General features: G+C 46.2%; 1 protein-coding gene across 4 annotated transcripts in view; it reads left to right on the top strand.

Annotated features, from left to right (window-relative positions):
- Window positions 1–17,439, top strand: part of DOK5 (docking protein 5) — a 153,115-nt gene that overhangs the window by 130,178 nt on the left and 5,498 nt on the right. For all 4 annotated transcript variants that reach the window (XM_045053473.1, XM_006929650.4, XM_045053472.1 and 1 more), the window contains one exon: window positions 14,775–14,895. In XM_045053473.1, the coding sequence (XP_044909408.1) occupies window positions 14,775–14,895 (121 nt within the window). The remainder of the gene's footprint in view (window positions 1–14,774; window positions 14,896–17,439) is intronic.

Genomic DNA, 17,439 nt, shown 5'->3' with positions numbered 1-17,439 from the left:
GTGTAGTCTTAGCTTCAGGAGTAGAACCCAGTGATTCGTCACTTCTGTACGATACCCGGTGCTCATCCCAGGTGCCCTCCTTAATGTCCATCACCCATTTAGCCCATCCCCCACTTCCCCGCCCTCCCCCCACCAACCCTCAGTTTGTTCTCTGTATTTGGGAGTCTCTTATGGCTTGCCTCTCTCTCTGTTTTTATCTTATGTCTCCTTCCCTTCCCTTGTGTTCATCTGTTCTATTTCTCAAATTCCCTATATGAGTGAAATCATGTGCTGTCTTTCTCTGACTGACTTCTTTTGCTTTAACATAATACCCTCCAGTTCCATCCACGTTGTTGCAAATAGCAAGATTTCATTCTTTTTCATCGCCGAGTGGTGTTTCATTATATCTATATATCTATGTCTATATCTATATCTGTCTATCTATACATATATATATCTTCTTTATCCTTCATCAGCCTATGGATATTTGGGCTCTTCCCATAATTTGGCTAATGTTGATAGTGCTGCTATAAAACATTGGGGTGCAGGTATCCCTTTGAGTCAGCAATCCTGTATCCTTTGGACAAATTCCTAGTGGGGCAATTGCTGGATCATCAGGTAGTTCTGTTTTTAATTTTTTGAGGAACCTCCACACTGTTTTCCAGAGCGGCCACACCAGTTTGCGTTCCCACCAACAGTGCAAGAGGGTTCCCATTTCTTCACATCCTCGCCAATATCTGTCCTTTCCCGACTTGTTAAATTTGGCCATTCTGGCCGTTTGTGAGGTGGCATCTCATTGTGCTTTCGATTTGAGAAATACCATACTTAAAAGTCACAGAGCATAGGTCTGATTCAAGGGTGAGCCATCTGTGGTCCATGTGCAAAATCTGGCTTATGCCTGTTTTTGTAAGTAAAGTTTTACTGGAACCCAGCTCTGCCCATCCATTGCTGTGTTGTTATGGCTGCTTTCACACTGAAACAGAAGAATTGATTCATTGGCATGATGGAGACTGTCTGGCCTGCAAAGCCACTTGTTATATGGCCCTTGACAGAAGAGTTTGCCAGCCTTGCTCTTGCTCATTCCTTTTAATGGAATGCTTGATGTTTCAGGGTCTCGATGTAATACTACCTTATTAAGCCTGTCTCTGGGAATATCAGATTTTGGGGGCCACTGATAATACCACATCACGCATCCTTATATACATGCTCTTATATATGATAACTTTAACTGAGTGTCTGAGCTATAATGTATTTAGCTGAATTTTCTAAACCCGGGAGCAGGATTGCTGAAGTAAAGGTTGTTAAGTATTTTAAAACTTAAATAGGTATCGCTATACTGCCTTCCAAAATACTGGAGTATTTTGGATTTCGTTGGTAGCATTATTAGGTCAGTTTCATAGAGGGAGAAACTGAGACTTGGTAGCTCAGAATTAGTAAGTGAGGAGTCAGGACAGGAGTGGAAGGTTCAGGATGTATTCCGTGGCCACTGAAAGGGAGGACCAATCGTGGGGACTTTTCTGCAGGCAGAAAACACAGGACTGACTTCTAGGGCCCTAGTGTGTTTGTGGGCTGGGCGCAGGGGAGAGGGGAAGAGATTGGGGAAGGGAGACTGGGGGCACTGGTTCTCCACCTTCAGAGTGCATCACAGTCACCTGGAAGGCTCAGTGAGCCACAGGTCACGGGGCTCTACCTCCCGTGTTTCCGCAGGTCTGCAGAATGTCTAGTAAGTTCTCAAGCGAGTTGCTCACTGCTCTCAAAGTGGCTCTCAACGCCTCCAGTGGCTCTGAGGAGCTGGCTCCTTGATCCCTGGGACAAGAGCCAGAGACAGCACAGCATGGGGCCGCATGCCCTGACGTCCTGCACACATACAAAGATGCATAGGAAGACATACGCCCATCGGTTGAGGAGACCGCTCTGGTGGATGTTTAATTATTGGACACTAACCCATACAAGAGCTATTTGCTGGGACTTTACAGTGTGTTTGATAAACCTCAGAAATCCGTCAGACTTGGCAAACAGACTGCACGCTCCACGAACACGTGCTCGTTTTGATGCCTTTTTCCTTTTTTTAAGTATTGTCAAAGACCACTGGTCTCTTTGAAGGGAGGCATTTGGTCTGGATTTTTAAGAAAAAACCTAACATTTTAAGATTCAGTTCAACACAGATTTACTATTCATGAGATAGACGAAGTGCTTCTCTCTGGCTAGAGATTTGAAATTATGTTTTAGCTTCTTTGACAACTCTTCTCTAGTCTCCTTGTAACTGCTCCTGGCTTTCATTTCCTCCTACGTCTCATTTGGAGAAGACCCAAAGGAGTGAGGGCTGGGGACGGGGAGGGCCTGTAAAGCTACAGGGTAGGGAGGTGCCCGGGTGGCTTGGTCCCTGAAGAGTCCCGACTCTTGGTGTCTGCTCAGGTCATGACCTCACAGTTTGTGGGTTCGCGCTTCATGTCAGGATGGGGATTCTCTCTCTCCCTCTCTCTCTGCCCCTTTCCTGCTTGTGCTCTCGCTCTCCTCCTCTCTCCCTCTCAAAATAAATAAACATTAAAAAAGGAAACTCCAGTGTAGGAAGTAGAGAGATGTTTGCTCTGTGCAAGCCTGTTCGTAGAGGAGTGGGGTCCTTACACGTAGTCCTCAGTGCCCCGTTCCCAGCCGCAGAGTTCTTGAAACTAGTGAGTGGGATGGTGTGCAGTTGAGGGAGGAAGCTGTGATTTATTTTGAGATGCGTTAGTATCAAAAGGAGATTTTCGGATTGAGGATTTGATTTGCACATGATGTAAAATTGCAAATCTTGCATGAGGTACCTGGAGTGTAAAATAAGTCTCTCTCCTGTGCATTATCACCCCAGACCCTGTAAACTGTATCCCCAGTTTACGTTCTCAAAAGCACTTTGCCGGATCCTTTTGTATCCTTCCAGAATGCGTATCGCTCATTAGATATAAAACAAGTCTATTTAGTAATACATTCATTCATCCTACAGATATGAGTATCTACTTTGTGGCAGGCCCTATTCTAGGAAGCAGGAGTATAGCAGAGAACAAGAATCAGTCCTCAGTCTTCAAAGAATTTGCTACATTGTTGTGGGGGGATAGACAATCAACAATAGGCATATAAATCCATAACAAGAGTCGGTGAATGCTGTGAGGAACACTGCAGTGTACAGCAGGAGAGAATGATGGGGGTTTGTTGCTCTGATGGGTTGATACTCTGGCAGAGAACTGAGGGAAGTCAGGTGTAAGCCTTGAACATTTCTGAGGGCCAACTGTTCCAGGCAGAGGGGACTTTAAGTGCAAAGGTCCTGAGGCCATTTCATGCTTTGCATGTTCAAGGTCAAGGAGGCTGTGATTCTGAGGCAAATAAAGTGAGGAGGAGAAGAGTAGGAGGTGTGGTCTAGAAGTAACTAGAAGCAAGGCACCATGTGACCTTGTAGCTGTGATAAAGACTTTGGATTTTTCTTGCGATGGTTTGGGAAGTCATTAGAAGGTTTGGAGAAAGGTGAGATATGCTGACTTCACTTTTGAAAGGACCTCCCTGGCTGCTATTTGGAAAAGATTCGTGGTAGATGGGATAAGGGTACCAGCAGGAGGACACATTAGGGAGCTATTTCAGCCATCTTGGTGTTCAGGTGAGTGCCATGATGTGGACCAACATGGCGGGCTGAACGTGGTGAAAAGTAGGGATTCTCAACACAGTTTGAAGATTGTAAAAACAAGATTTGCTGATGGATGAGCAATCCTATAGGACAGAGTGAAGAAGGTAGTCTCACAGGTTTTTTCACCTTCTTCTTTAACCAAAGCAACAGGTAGAATGAACCGTTTATGTAGAAGGGGAAGAGATTGGAGGGAGCGAACAGTCAAAAGCGGTAGTTGAGGTTTGTACGCGTTCAATGAGGGATGCCTACCAAGCATGTAGGTAGAGGTGGGATGTTCAACACACAAGCCTGAGGTTTAGGGGACAGATAAGAGTTACAGGTATCCATTTGAAAAGCATCAGAGTGGGGATAGATGATACTTGAACCCACCCTAGTGATGAGCTGTCCCTGTGTGCGTGTGTAGATGAGTAATTGTGGCCCCTTGTTCTTAGGATTGTTTCAAAATAGCTTCACAAAGATCTGTCTACCTTTTTCTTTTTAATGGCTACAGATTTGTCTGTTGTGTAGATGCACAGTAATGTGAAGATAAGACTGCTTTTTATTTTTTACTCTAAGAGTAAAAACGAAATTACCAACTCATCTACATTTCTGATGTTGTACAATTTGAAAGTAATTTTTGAGTCACTCTAAGATCCAATTTGACATGTAAATTTAAATTAAATTTTAAAATTCATTTAAATAGTGGCTATCAGAAAAGGTGTTGATTAAAGTGGGTCCCAGAATAAAAATTGTGGTTAGCAGGAAAAAAAGAAACGTCATGAAGGAGAGCGGTCAGAATTTAATTCCATGGTCTCATCTGGTAACTTAAAAAATGGTCAGGGAGGGGGCACCTGGGTGGCTCAGTCGGTTGGGTATCTTGATTTTAGCTGAGATCATGATCTCACGGTCGTGAGATCGAGCCCCGAGTTGGGCTCTGTGCTGAGTGTGGAGCCTACTCGGGTTTCTCTCTCTCCCTCTCTCTGCCCCTCCCCTGCTCGCTGTCTCTCTCAAAATAAATAAACGTTTTTAAAAATGGTTAGGGAAATGAACAAATAAAGAATGGCGCACACAAAGGATGGGCTGTGACGTAGACATTAAATGGCGTGTGCAAGATAGTAGTGTGTAGGAACATTAAGGTATGTTCACAATATATTAAATGTGAAAGAGGATGACTTCACAACATATAAACAGTCACGCAATTTGTGTTAAATACACATTATGTATACACGTTAAAAAAAAGACTAGAAGGAAATTATTAACGTGTTGAAAGTTCTCTTTATTTCTTTGCCTTTGTTTTTTCTAGGAAATGTGTATAGGGCTTATTTCAAATCTACCTTATATTCTTTTGTGTAGTTCCTGAACATAATAAAAATATATCAGTACTAGGAGAGAAAGAATACAATTTTATTACAAGTTTAAAGTGACTTGTAAATACAGTTTATCACAAGACCATAAACATCACGAAAATGTGGACCTCCCTCCCACCCCCTTTTAGGCGCTAACAAGCAAAATCCTACCGAGTCTAAAGGGAGCGCTGGGCAGGAGAGTGTATGCTCCCCAAGGTCGGGGAGGGGCAGACTTTGGTTTTAGGGGGGCTCTAGAGCTCTGGATTTTCTCCTTTTCCTACAGTTATTCAGTGCCTGTGCTAAGAGCTCATTCATACTTAACATTCACTGAATTCATTGTATACCAAGTGGGACCAGGTGATTAAATATGTTCTCTAAGCATATTTTTTTATTTAATTGGGTGGCCTTTTACTGTTGTTTCCCGAAAACTTCTTAAAGCTTCTGTCCTCAAGCCAGGAACAATCCAATATCAAATGTTTAGGTTTAAAAAGAAGATGTGACTGTTCCTCCTAGGACCTTTTTTAGAAACTCTTGCTAAAGACAGTATTTTGATTGACACAGGGTTAATGACAGTATTGCTAAATTTAGGGAACCCCACCGTTAAGTCCTGTATGTTCTTAAAATTACCTGTAAGGTAGAAGCTGTTTTTCTCTCTTCTTTACTCATGAGATATTAAGAAATAAAGGAGGTTAAATAACTCGCCTATAGTCATGCAGTTATTAGTGGCAGATTCCAGACTTTAACCCTGGTTTTGGCCAGGTTTGGGTTCTTAACCGCGGTAGAAAAAAAATTTTTATTTGTTTCTTTCTTTTTCCCTGAATGATTGGTGCAAAGGACGCAGAGCAATGGTTCTCAAAGTGAGGTCCCTGGACCAGTAAGATCAGAACCATCTGGAAACTTGGTAGAAATGCAAATTCCTGGTCAGGGGGGGCCCAGGAATCTGCCTTTGAACGAACCCTCCAGATGATTTTTTGGCTTGCTAAGGTGGGAGAACTGTTGCCCCAGGGCCAGGAAAGCCTAGGTAGAGCATATTTTCAAATATTCTTCTCACAGGAGAGCAAGTAGGCAGAACGAGAAGGCGTCGTAGTTCGGGAAGGCGGAGAATGTCAATGAACACGGAGGGTAGCGTGAACAGGGCTGAGCACTGGGCGGGATAAAAGAGACACTGAGGTTCAGTTTTACTTTTTCTCTCTCGAGTTGTCCCTCTGACTCAACTTTGCCCACACTTTGTGCTTAAAATACCCATAGAAAGTAAGTCGGTTTGTGTATACTTGGACCGAGGGTGTTATCAGAACCGTGTGAGCTTTGGGAGTCTGTCAGGTCGAGCAGACGGTCTGGCGCAGAGGTAGCTCTGGCTCACAGCTGAGTCTCAGTGTCAAAACCGGTGTCCCGGTTCCGGCCCTTCGGGGACCAGGTTCGGTAGGTGGAAAATGGCGAAATGATTTGCATCTGCAGCGTTGCTAGTGGAAAACTGCTCCAGTTCCTGTCAGGAGCAACGCGGTGCAGGTGGAAGAGCCCGGGGAGGTTGGGAGGAGTCCTCGAAGCGCCAGCCTGCCGTTGTGATGACGCAGGCCCGTTTGCGAACGGCTCCGGACGGATGTCACGCACGCGGCATCTGGTGCTTATGGCCCACCCCGGAGCACGTAGGTACGTCCTGTCATGCTGTTCCATTTCGAGCTACACGGCGCTCTGCTGTAAAACGGCTGGACTCCAGAGGAGGGCGATATGGCGGAGCGTCTCGGCTGACACCCACCGCTGCTCTGTGCTGTGGTTCTCACCCTCGGAAAAGAGGTGCACAGAGCCACAGGTCTTGGGCCAAACCACGTGAAGAATACGGAAACCAAAACTGGGGTTGATGGCGTGGAGGACAGGGTTTTTTTTGGGGGGGGGGTGTTTGTTTTTCTCACTGAGAAGCTATAAATAGCGATCATTAGAATTGTTTCTCTCCCGAGAGGGTTGATATGATTTGCCCATCATTATGAGGGAAGGGCCTTGGCCATCAGCATTTCCCTCACTGTGAGCGTCGCAGGGGGGATTTTAAAAGGACCTGTCTGGGTTGTTGACCATGATAATGATGGGGGACCGTGCTTGGGCTGTTTGTCACTCAAGTTTAAATGTCGCTTCCCCTGGGACTGATTGGCCAGAAGTAGCCACCCACTAACTTATGATATCATGCATTGTTTTTAGAGCAAGAGAGACAGAGAGAGAGAGAGAGAGAGAGAGAGAGAGAGAGAGAGAGAGATAGTGAGCACAAGCAGAGGAGAGGGGCAGAGAGAGTGGGAGAGAATCACAAGCAGGCTCCACACTGAGATCAGAGCCTGACACGGGGCTCGATCCCACAACCTGAGGGATCACGACCTGAGCTGAAATTAAGAGTCAGACGCTCAACCAACTGAGCTACCCAGGTGCCCCAATCATGCATTTTTTTTTAATAATCTGCATAGCACATACTACTATCTGATTTTATTGTTGTGATGACAGCTTACAGAGATACAATTCACATACCATACAATACCCCCTTTCAACTACACAATTTCATGGTCCCAATATATTCCTGGAGTTGTATCCGTCACCACAATCAACTCCGGAATATTTTCATCACCCCCAAAGGAAACCCACCACCTCTAGCCATCCCCTGCACAGCTGTAGGCAACCACTAATTTATTTTCTCTTTCTCTCTGGATTTGCCTGTTCTGGACATTTCACGTAAATGAACTCATACAACGTATGGCCTTTTGCAACTGGCTTTATTCCCCCGGCTTCCTGTTTTCAGGTTCATCCACGTGGTAGCAGGTACCAGGACCTCGTTCTTTTTCGTGGCAGTCTGATGGTGTTTTTTGTGTTTCGTTTCTTCGTCTCATTAAAAGGGAGGTTCTATGAGAAAGGACACCCTGAGGCTCAAACAAGAGGAGGATGTGTCCCATATCACAGGGTCCCTGCGGAGCACAGCCTGAACTGGAGCACTGTCTCTGACTCCACGGCCCTTCTCTGTTCCCGGCAACACAGTGCTTTTGTGCCTTCGAAAGCCGATCGGTTGCCACTGTTGATTGGTTGAGTATTTCCGGCCACTGGACAGCATCAGCACTCTTAGGCTGGGGCAAGAGAGACCCCTGTGCATCCCTGCTGTTGAGGGAGAAAGTTCGAGTTGTTGAAGTATAAGAGGGCATTTGCTTGACTTTCCCGAAGCCTGACTTTCTTCCCTGGTGGGATCTTGAGCTAACACTGCTAATAGAATGAATAAATGTGTAGAGCTGAACTCCCCTGCTGCTGGACTATCCTGGCCAATTGTGCATCTGCACATAGACAGGTCTTTCCCCGAGGCCTTGCTTCTGCTCGTCACTTGAATAGCAAAGTGGCAGGAAGCAGAGTCTTATTACCACGTCCCCCACAGCCAGTGAAAGCCATGTTAATTTAACCTGGACCTGGGGCTTCAGCAGGCAGCCTTGGGCTAACAGTGCTTCTCATATCCTGGGTTGATTCGGATTGCTTTCGGAAAACTAGTCCCTGCTTCCTGGGCAAAAGCGGGGTTCGTGCATCCATCCATCCATCCGTCTGTCCACCGACTCGTTCATCCACTCATTCATCCATTCTGTATTTGTGAAGCTGCTGGAGGCCTCTGTGAGATGCTGGGGGTACGGAGCTAAAATACTTACTCACCACCTTCCAGGAGTTTACGGTCTACAGTAGAGGTGGGGTAGTCGAGCAGCTATCAACAAAACAATGAAATGCTGGAAATCAGAGCAGATCATGAGATGTCTGGAAGGAGCACTTGATGCCGTTAAGGGAGAAGAGATGTCAGGAAAATGTTGGGGTCCCTGAGCTGACTCTTGAAGGCAAGGTAGGCACGAACCAGGTGAGAGAAGTGAGGAGATGAGGCACACACACACCACACACAGCCCGTTTGTCCTCGGGCCCTCCTTTCACGCTTGGGGTCGGACTCGCTCACGTGCGGGCAAACATTTAATAACACGTGCACGCGTGGGTGCACAGAATTGGGAAGTGATACACAGAAGCATACTATTTTTGCGTGTCTCCCAAGTGGATGTAACAGTCTCAGATAACCTCAGATCACAGATGACAGTAAAATAATCAGGAAGTGGTGAGTTTTCAGTCACACCTGTGTTACGACTCGAATAACGTGTATACACTTGTAGACGTGATTTATATCTAATTTATTTCACTGTAAGGTTATGTAATGTAATTCTTACTGATGGCTGTATTTAACGGCCAGCTCTCAAAATGCCTGAAAATGCATGAGTTGGCTTTTGCAAGCTGGTTCGAGCCAGCCCTACTGCATCATGGATTGGACCCATTCTTTCCATCCGCAAGTGTTTACCCAGCATCCACTGTTAACCTTGTTTACCAGGCGCTGTTCTGAGAGCTGAGAATACATCAGTGAACAAAACAAATGACAAAATTCTCTCCTGGTTCTAAAATTCTGGTTTTTAGCCGATCTTTTTTTTTTTTTTAAGTTTATTTATTTTGAGAGAGAGAGAGCGTGGGGGAGGAGCAGAGAGAGAAGGAGAGAGAGAATCCCAAGCAGGCTCCACACTGTCTGCGCAGAGTCCGTTGTGGGGCTCAGTCCCACGACCGTGAGATCCTGACCTGAGCCAGAATCAAGAGTAGGATGCTTAACTGGCTGAGTCCCCCAGGCGCCCCTAGCCACTGATCTTCTAACGAGTCTTGGGTATGTACGCACCCTGCCTTCTTCAAGCTGTACGCATGACTGCCTTGCACTGACCACATGCATTGTTCCCTGTGCATGGGGCATATCATCCCCAGATCTGCTACTGTGGCAGACATCCAGGCCTCTCAAGAGCCTAACATTTAGAAGCAGCAGCTAAGGATGCCTAGTGTGACCTCAGACATCCTGCAGCCCTTCTGTGGACTGAGGTAGTCTGGGAGATGTACTAAGAATGCGGTGAATCTCAGTGACCCGGGGGAGATTACTGGGGATTAGATTGTGTGGGTGGTAGCTCCCCGAGGAATTCCTCTCAGACTGCTTCCTGTGGGCACTCCCGCTGCTCAGAATTTTTTTTTTAATTTTTATTTATTTTAGAGAGACAGAGACAGAGCACGAGTGGGGGAGGGGCAGAGAGAGAGGGACACACAGAATCTGAAACAGGCTCCAGGCTCCGAGCTGTCAGCACAGAGCGCGACGCGGGGCTCGAACCCATGGACCACGAGATCATGACCTGAGCCAAAGTCGGACGCTTAACCGACTGAGCCACCCAGGCGCCCCTAAAATTGTTTTATGTTTATTTTTGAGAGAGAGGGAGACAGAGTGTGAGCAGGGGAGGGACAGAGAGAGAGAGGGACACACAGAATAGGAAGCAGGCTCCAGGCTCCGAGCTGTCAGCACAGAGCCCGACGCGGGGCTCGAACCCACGAACCATGAGATCATGACCTGAGCCGAAGTCAGACGCTTAACCGACTGAGCCACCCAGGCAGTTGCTCAGATTTTTATGCCCCTTTCTTTCCTTTCTCAGACGTCCTCTGTCTTAGCCCTTATTGTAAAGTTGGACAAAATTTCCTTGAGATTATAGACTGTGCCTTAAAATCAACAAGTATTTGTTGACAAGCTGAATAAATGTACTTTCCATTTATTGATCAGGTGGCCAAACCTCATAAGCTCTGGAAAAATGAGACAAACGTTTATGAGCACATGTAAAGGCTGTTCCCCATTTTGGCAGCCGTGGTTTTAAGAGGCAGTTGGAATTTAACTAACCTTGAACTTGAATAAAGAACAAATAGGCGCCTGTCAGAAGGTCCTGAGATTCAGGTCCTGGGAAGCAGGTACTGGCTGCTACCTTGCTGTGTGAGCCCGGGTCTTAGTGTTTTGGCTTGTGAACACAGACTGGGCTAGATATTCCTGTGCTTTGATATTCCTCGACTGTATTAAATTTTCCTAATAGTTGCAGGATGCAAAATGGATGATTTGGATAAGTTTTTTAACAAAGAGTTCAAGGATACCTATTTAATGGAAAAACGGGAACAAGACCGTCAGATACGGTATCCGGTTCTTCTTAAAGCACCATTTCTGTATCCACGGTGAGCTCAGATGCATTTGATAAACTGGAGAATGATTCATTCTAATATCAAAGTGTGTTGGTACAAAAAACACTTTTTTTCCAGGCAAGGAAAGCCCAGAACAGCAGGAGTGGTGTTGTAGCCTTTAACGGGAAAGGGGGAGAGCCCTCAATAAACTACTGCACAGACACAGCCTCGTCCAGCTACAAAGTAGGAAGATAAGAAATGAGCAGAGGTGGGGGGCCCCTAGGCGGCTCAGTCGGTTAAGCGTCCGACTCTTGATTTCGGCTCAGGTCGTGATCTCGCGGTACCTGGGTTTGAGTCCTGCATCAGGCTCTGCGCTGTCAGTGTGGAGCCTGCTTGGGATTCTCTCTCTCTCCCCCTTCCCTCTCACTCCCTCCCTCCTCCTCCCCTGCTCATGCACTCTTGCTCTCTCTCTCTCTCTCTCTCTCTCTCTCTGAAAGTAAATAAACATAAAAGAAAAGAAAGAAAGAGAAGAAACCAGCAGGGGCACCGGAGGCCCCAGGCAGAGAGGTGCGTCCCCACCTTGCCATATGTCTTGTTCACGTGGCCACACGTCCAGCCACGTCCACCTTTTGGGTAGAGCCTGCGTTCCATCTCTGTAGCCCAGCCTTCTGAATACAACATTTCTAACCAAATGTTTTTCCGTGTTTCTTTAATAACCCTTGCGTGGCCTCCAGCCTCCAAGCTGCCTCTCGGAGTAGCGAGGACTCTGGTTCGAAAACGGCAGGACGTGTTGAGGGATCTTCGCATAAACCGATTTTCCTAGCAGTTTTGCAGATGGGGAGGTTTTTCCAGAAACATCCATGTTACGCTATAGAAGAAATAGCTATACTTTAAATTTTTATGGCTCAGGGTAATTTTTATTTTCTTCTTACTGTGAAACTACTATGATTTTTGTAAAAGGAAAACATCAAACTGTATAAAAGTTTGAAAAAAAAAAAGGGAACGAATACAATCATTCTCTCCAGACACTCGAAAGGACCCAATTTTAACTCCTCCAAAAATGTAGTGCTACTTTCCACTTCTACCTGCCATACATATGGGCGTTCATTCATGCCCCCTGCACTGGGTGTTGAGATCAAGGCTCAGCATACCTTGCAGCAGTAAGGAATGAGGGCAGGAACTTTCCTGATAGACATATCACCAAATGACTTCTCCCCCTTAAAGAATTGCATTGTTAAATAAGACTTTTTTTTTCATCTTTTTTCTCCGGAGACCATGAAAATGCCCCTTTCATAAACCATGGTAATCTTTCAGAGGGTTGAGGAAGAAATAGAAAGCCAGGCTTTGTAATGTTCTCCATGAAACATGATGTTGGTGTCATTGCATTCTTGTTCCTAGATAAGCTTTCTAAAAATATAGTCAAATCATGCTGCCTGCAGAAGTATATTCACGGTACTGTAGTGAATAATTTGAAGCGACAGAATTTTCCCAAATGTTTCCTTCATATTACATTTTTTATAGTATCAACTGTGATCTCTTTTTATTAGGAAAAATCCAGTAATCGGTACCTTGGAAATCCGGGTCTTTTCCTCCCTTTATTTATGTCTTTTTTTTCATTCCATGTAAATGAGGTTGAACGTCACCAGCAGTCACTTATCAATAGGTTTCTGCTTGCTTTTGGCTCTTGCTCGTAAGCTTTGAGACGTCCACGTGTACAGAAATAGAGAAACCACCACACTAGGACTTTTCTATCAGCTTTTTTCTCGGCTCTTTGCCCTTTTGATCTAACAGGATATGTGTAGGAAAAAACATACCCATGAAACCTGGTGCGGTCAGAGTCTACCAGGGGACACATTTTGGTAATTGTCCTATTGTGATAGGACTGAGAATTCAATCCATGGCATGTAAATGCAGCACGTATAAATTAAATTACCTTCGGAATAAGTGGTGATAATCTCTTCTCAAGTTCAGTCTCATTGACTACAATGAGTTTTGGTCTCCAGAGTATGAAGCCTCCTCTTGCTTTTGCTTCACTGAATGGACGGACAGATGTTAGGGCTGGATGTCCCATGCTGATGAGGTGTGCAGAGTGGAGAGTTTTCTTTAAAAAAAAATAATAATAATAATCCCTAGGGGCTGCCTGAGTGGTTCGATCAGTTAAGCGTCTGACTCTTGATTTCGGCTCAGGTCATGATCTCACAGTTCGCGAGGGCAAGGCCCACGTTGGGCTGTGCGCTGAGGTGCAGAGCCTGCTCGGGATGCTTTCGCTCTCCCTCTCTCTCTGCCCCTCCCTGTCTGTGTGTCTCTCCCTCAAACTAAATAGATAAGCTTAAAAAATTTTTTTGAAGTCTTTAAATGGACCTTGTAATTCATAATGATAATACTACCCTCCATGTTTTCCTGTACCTGGTTTGTGCTAGGCAAGTGCCGAGCAGGTCCAGTGGGCAGGCATTTAATGTAACTGCCTCTCATATGAGCAGTTAAAATGACATGCCGCTAGAAAACAGTGGTCTGCAACTCACCGGTTCCTTCATGACACAATGTACAAATGTTCCCCTTTGAGTTGATCTCCCTTCCTCTGGTTCCCAGTTGTCTAGTACACCGTCGTGTCTCCGCTCAATTAACCAGTCTTCAGTGGTGGAGGCTCCAGCTGCCTCCAGTTCTGCATGCTTGCAAATCATGTCCTGCCGCGTACCCTTGTGCAAATCTGTGTTTCTGGGCACACTTATGAGACTGAGGTGGGTTATTTGATAGCCAGGCAACTCCAGGAAATCAAACATTCGAATAGTCACTTCTTCTATTAATGTGTAATAAAACTATGCGTGATTGCATTGAGACCTGGGCTGAGATGAGAGGGTGGCTGAGGACTGCCTCCCATCCCACTCCTGCCCTTCCAGCTTGTTGTCCCCGTGCACCTGTCCTCCTACTCCACTCCTACCCGTCCCTCTGGGCCACCTTCTCTCTGAAACTTCCCTTGTAAGGTCAGTTCCCCCAGTGTGTCAGACAGGCCACCGATGACTCCCCAGGACCTGGACCAAGAGCCCCGGCTTCCCCTTTTCCTCCCTTGGTATCTGGAACAAGGTATCAGGTGCCTGGAAGCAGACAGCGTTTGTTCTGATGTTGGGGACAGAATACCGAATTCACATCAGCTTGAACTGAGAAGAGATAATTGGTTCCTATCACTGAGAAGTCCAGGGCTAGTTTCCAGGTTCACGTGGGGTCCAAGGTCACCCCCTTTTCTTGGCTCTCTTCCTCTGAATCAGCTCATTGGCTGGCACACTCTCTCTTCGTTATTCCAAGACGGGCTTCTTTCTGTCCTGTCTCCTGTCCTCAGCAACCTCCCAAGGAAGCCATTCATTCAACGCAACACGCATTATCGTGAACCCACCATCTGCCAGGAAACATTCTAGACCTGGGGGAGAAAGCTGGGAACAAAGCAGGCAGAAACGCTTGGCTTCACCTCTACTGATGCTCTCTTTGCAAAAGTGCTGATAAATGTTCCCAGGGGTTGTGTCTTCTTGTCCTGGCTTGGGTCACCAGACCACCCCAAGAATCAATGGTGAGGTCTCCACCGTGTAACTAGATGGACTGAGCTGAGGCGGAGGGAGGTTCCCCAGAGGAAAAGGGACGCACCGTTGCCAGCAGGGTGAAGAAGCGATGCTGTTCAGTAGGCAAAAACAGTAGCTGTGGCCCCCACCGGGAAGCCCTCGCTGATTTGCCCGCCAGCTGTCCATGGTCCTGACCGCTAGCCCTCCGGCTCTCTGCCAGGTGGTTTCCAGCCCCGGGGTCGCTGACGCTCCGTTTTCTTCTCTTCGCTGCAGCTCCAGATGAAGATGAGCCAGCGGGCTGCCTCGCTGAGCACCATGGCGCCTCTGCCCCGCAGCGCCTACTGGCAGCACATCACGCGTCAGCACAGCGCGGGGCAGCTCTGCCGCCTGCAAGGTAAGCGCGGGGCAGGGGGCAGGCGGTGCATCTGGCCTCTGCGCAGGGGGCTCGGCCGGGCCGGCTGCCCACTTCCTGCCTGAGCCGGGGCCCCCGTTGAGGCCTCACTGCCGGGCGCGTACTCTGTCACCGCACAGAGTCTTGGGCCCTCGACCCCAGAGGTCCGTGTGGGCAAGAGGGCTGGCGTCCACGCTGCGAGAGGTGGTCTAGGGTGCTGAGCGCGAACGGCATCAGCATCCCTCAGGAGCTTGCTAGTGTGCAGATTTGCAGGCTGCTCCCGGGACCTGCAGAATCGGGAGCTGTGAGGTCAGGGCCCAGCCGTCTGTGTGTCATCAAGCCCTCTAGGCGACTCTCACGAGGGCCCGAGCTTTGCAACCATGTGCTGCTGGAAAGGGACGCACCAGGGTCCGGGTCCTGGGTTCTAGTTCTGCCGGCACTCTCAGCACATCTCAACACATCCTGTCTTCCGGAAAGTGGTCTTAGAAGCAGGATACAGAATAATCCAGGGAGGGGACAATGGGAGCAATTAGGGGAAAAAAAAATCAGACATTTCTTACCTTTTCAAATGTAGTTTTTATGTTTTATAGTATATAAGAATACCTGGTGCATATGGAGCTTTTTAGGTTTATTTTATTTACTTTGAGAGAGAGAGAGAGAACCAGTAGGGGAGGGGTAGAAAGAGGAGGAGGCAGAGGATCCAAAGAGACTCTGTGCAGACAACAGAGAGCCCGACACAGGGTCGAACCCATGAACCATGGGATCATGACCTAAGCTGAAGTCAGACGCTTAACGACTGAGCCACCCAGGTGCCCCTGCATACTTCTAAAAAAGTAAATAGGTCTATGTGGAGGGGTCCCTGCTGAAGAACTTTCCATGATGAGCTGGAAGATCCCAGAACATTGAAGGGCGTGTGCTCGACGGCACCTAGTTCGTGTGCAGAAATGGGCTGAATAAATGAATGTAAGGACGAATGAATGACCGCAGAAGACAGTGGCCTCGGCCGTAAATGGCGCGGTCTGTTTCGTCATCACTCAGCCTTCCTTTTCGCCCTTCTCAGTGGCCATATCCCGAGTGCCTATGTGAGTGACTGCCCCGTCACTGTGCTTACTTTCCAGAACATACCCACAGAGAGAGGGTTGGGTTAGATCAGGTTGTCAGAAAGACCATTGTTCCCATATCATGTTCAGAAATTTCTGCAATATTGGAATTACATCATGAGCATTTTTCTCTTATCATACCTCTTATACTATCGCTCAATTTTTTGCCATCTCTTCTACTTAAATAAATTTATTTTTGTAAAGAAAACTGTATTTTACTGCCTTCATACTATTATAGCAACTGGCTATATGTATTTTTAAAATACGATAGATAAATAGCAATTATTGAAAGTTTGAAAGAAGTATGCATAACGTACATGTACACAGAGCTATTGAATTGCTTTGGAACTTGACTTTCCCTTCCCTTGCCAGGAGGATCTTTACCCAAAAAAGTATGTCTTTTTAGATTCTATGTGCCTGGAATGTAAAATAGAGTTGAGAACCAAAGTGATGTAGGCTTCATAGGGAGGAAATTGGGAGGTGATCTTAGTTCTTGCGATACAGTGTGGTAATTTGAGAAGTCAGTTTGCATCAAAGTTGATGTATCTCGGGGTTTCCCTAGATAAGCTTGTTTGCAAAGATGCGCTGAGAGTGAGGACGTCCTGAACACTTGGGATGTGTTGGAAGTTTTAGTATTTATTAGTGAACATCCCAGAGCTTAAGAATCCTCAGGACATAGAACATACTCACCTTTCTATCTTTAACTAATCGAACTATCCTTGACCAAAATGAATAGTCATTCATCAGAAAGGATAAAGCCCAAGGGTCTTATCAGGACCCTGATTGTGTAATAATACTTTAAAACATCTTTTTAGGTTAAAAGAGGATGTTGTAGATGCTGTTACCCACTGTTAGTATGCTCTTAGAGTATACACGAGTATTCCGACAATGTCTGCATCTGGTTACTATGAAGAAAATGGCTTTATTTACAGGATACAGACACATTTTTTTTCAACGGCAACAAAATTCGCAAATTTACTTGCGTGCAAAAAGCCCGTATTATGGTTGGAGAGCCATGCTCCGCTCATGGGTCTGGGATGATTGTCAAAGACGAGTAATCCACTGATTCCAAAATAATAGATAATAGTGATAATGCTACCTCTGGAAGCAGAGCAGAGCAATACAAGGCATCACAGCAAAGAAAGAAGTTTGCCTTCTTTGAGAAGTTTCCACTGTTTTGTATCAAAACCAGCATGCCGCAAATCCAACAACTCGTCGCAATTAAACTTGGGTTTATTCCCTTTATTATCAGGTTTATTATTAATTATCCCCATCCTCCATCACTCAAAAGTAATGAGGTATTACTGTAAAATCAGGTTCAAATTTCTTGGTATAGATTTTTCAAGGGAACCCAGGAATCGTAGTTACAAAACAGCAATTTGAAGATAGCGATGGCATGGCTTCTAATGAAATTGATGCCAGTCATGAGAATGAACACCGCGGATTT

The sequence above is a fragment of the Felis catus genome, chromosome A3 (assembly GCF_018350175.1).
Source record: "Felis catus isolate Fca126 chromosome A3, F.catus_Fca126_mat1.0, whole genome shotgun sequence".
Taxonomy (NCBI): Eukaryota; Metazoa; Chordata; class Mammalia; order Carnivora; family Felidae; genus Felis; species Felis catus.
This window is presented reverse-complemented; position numbering and strand designations above follow the sequence as displayed.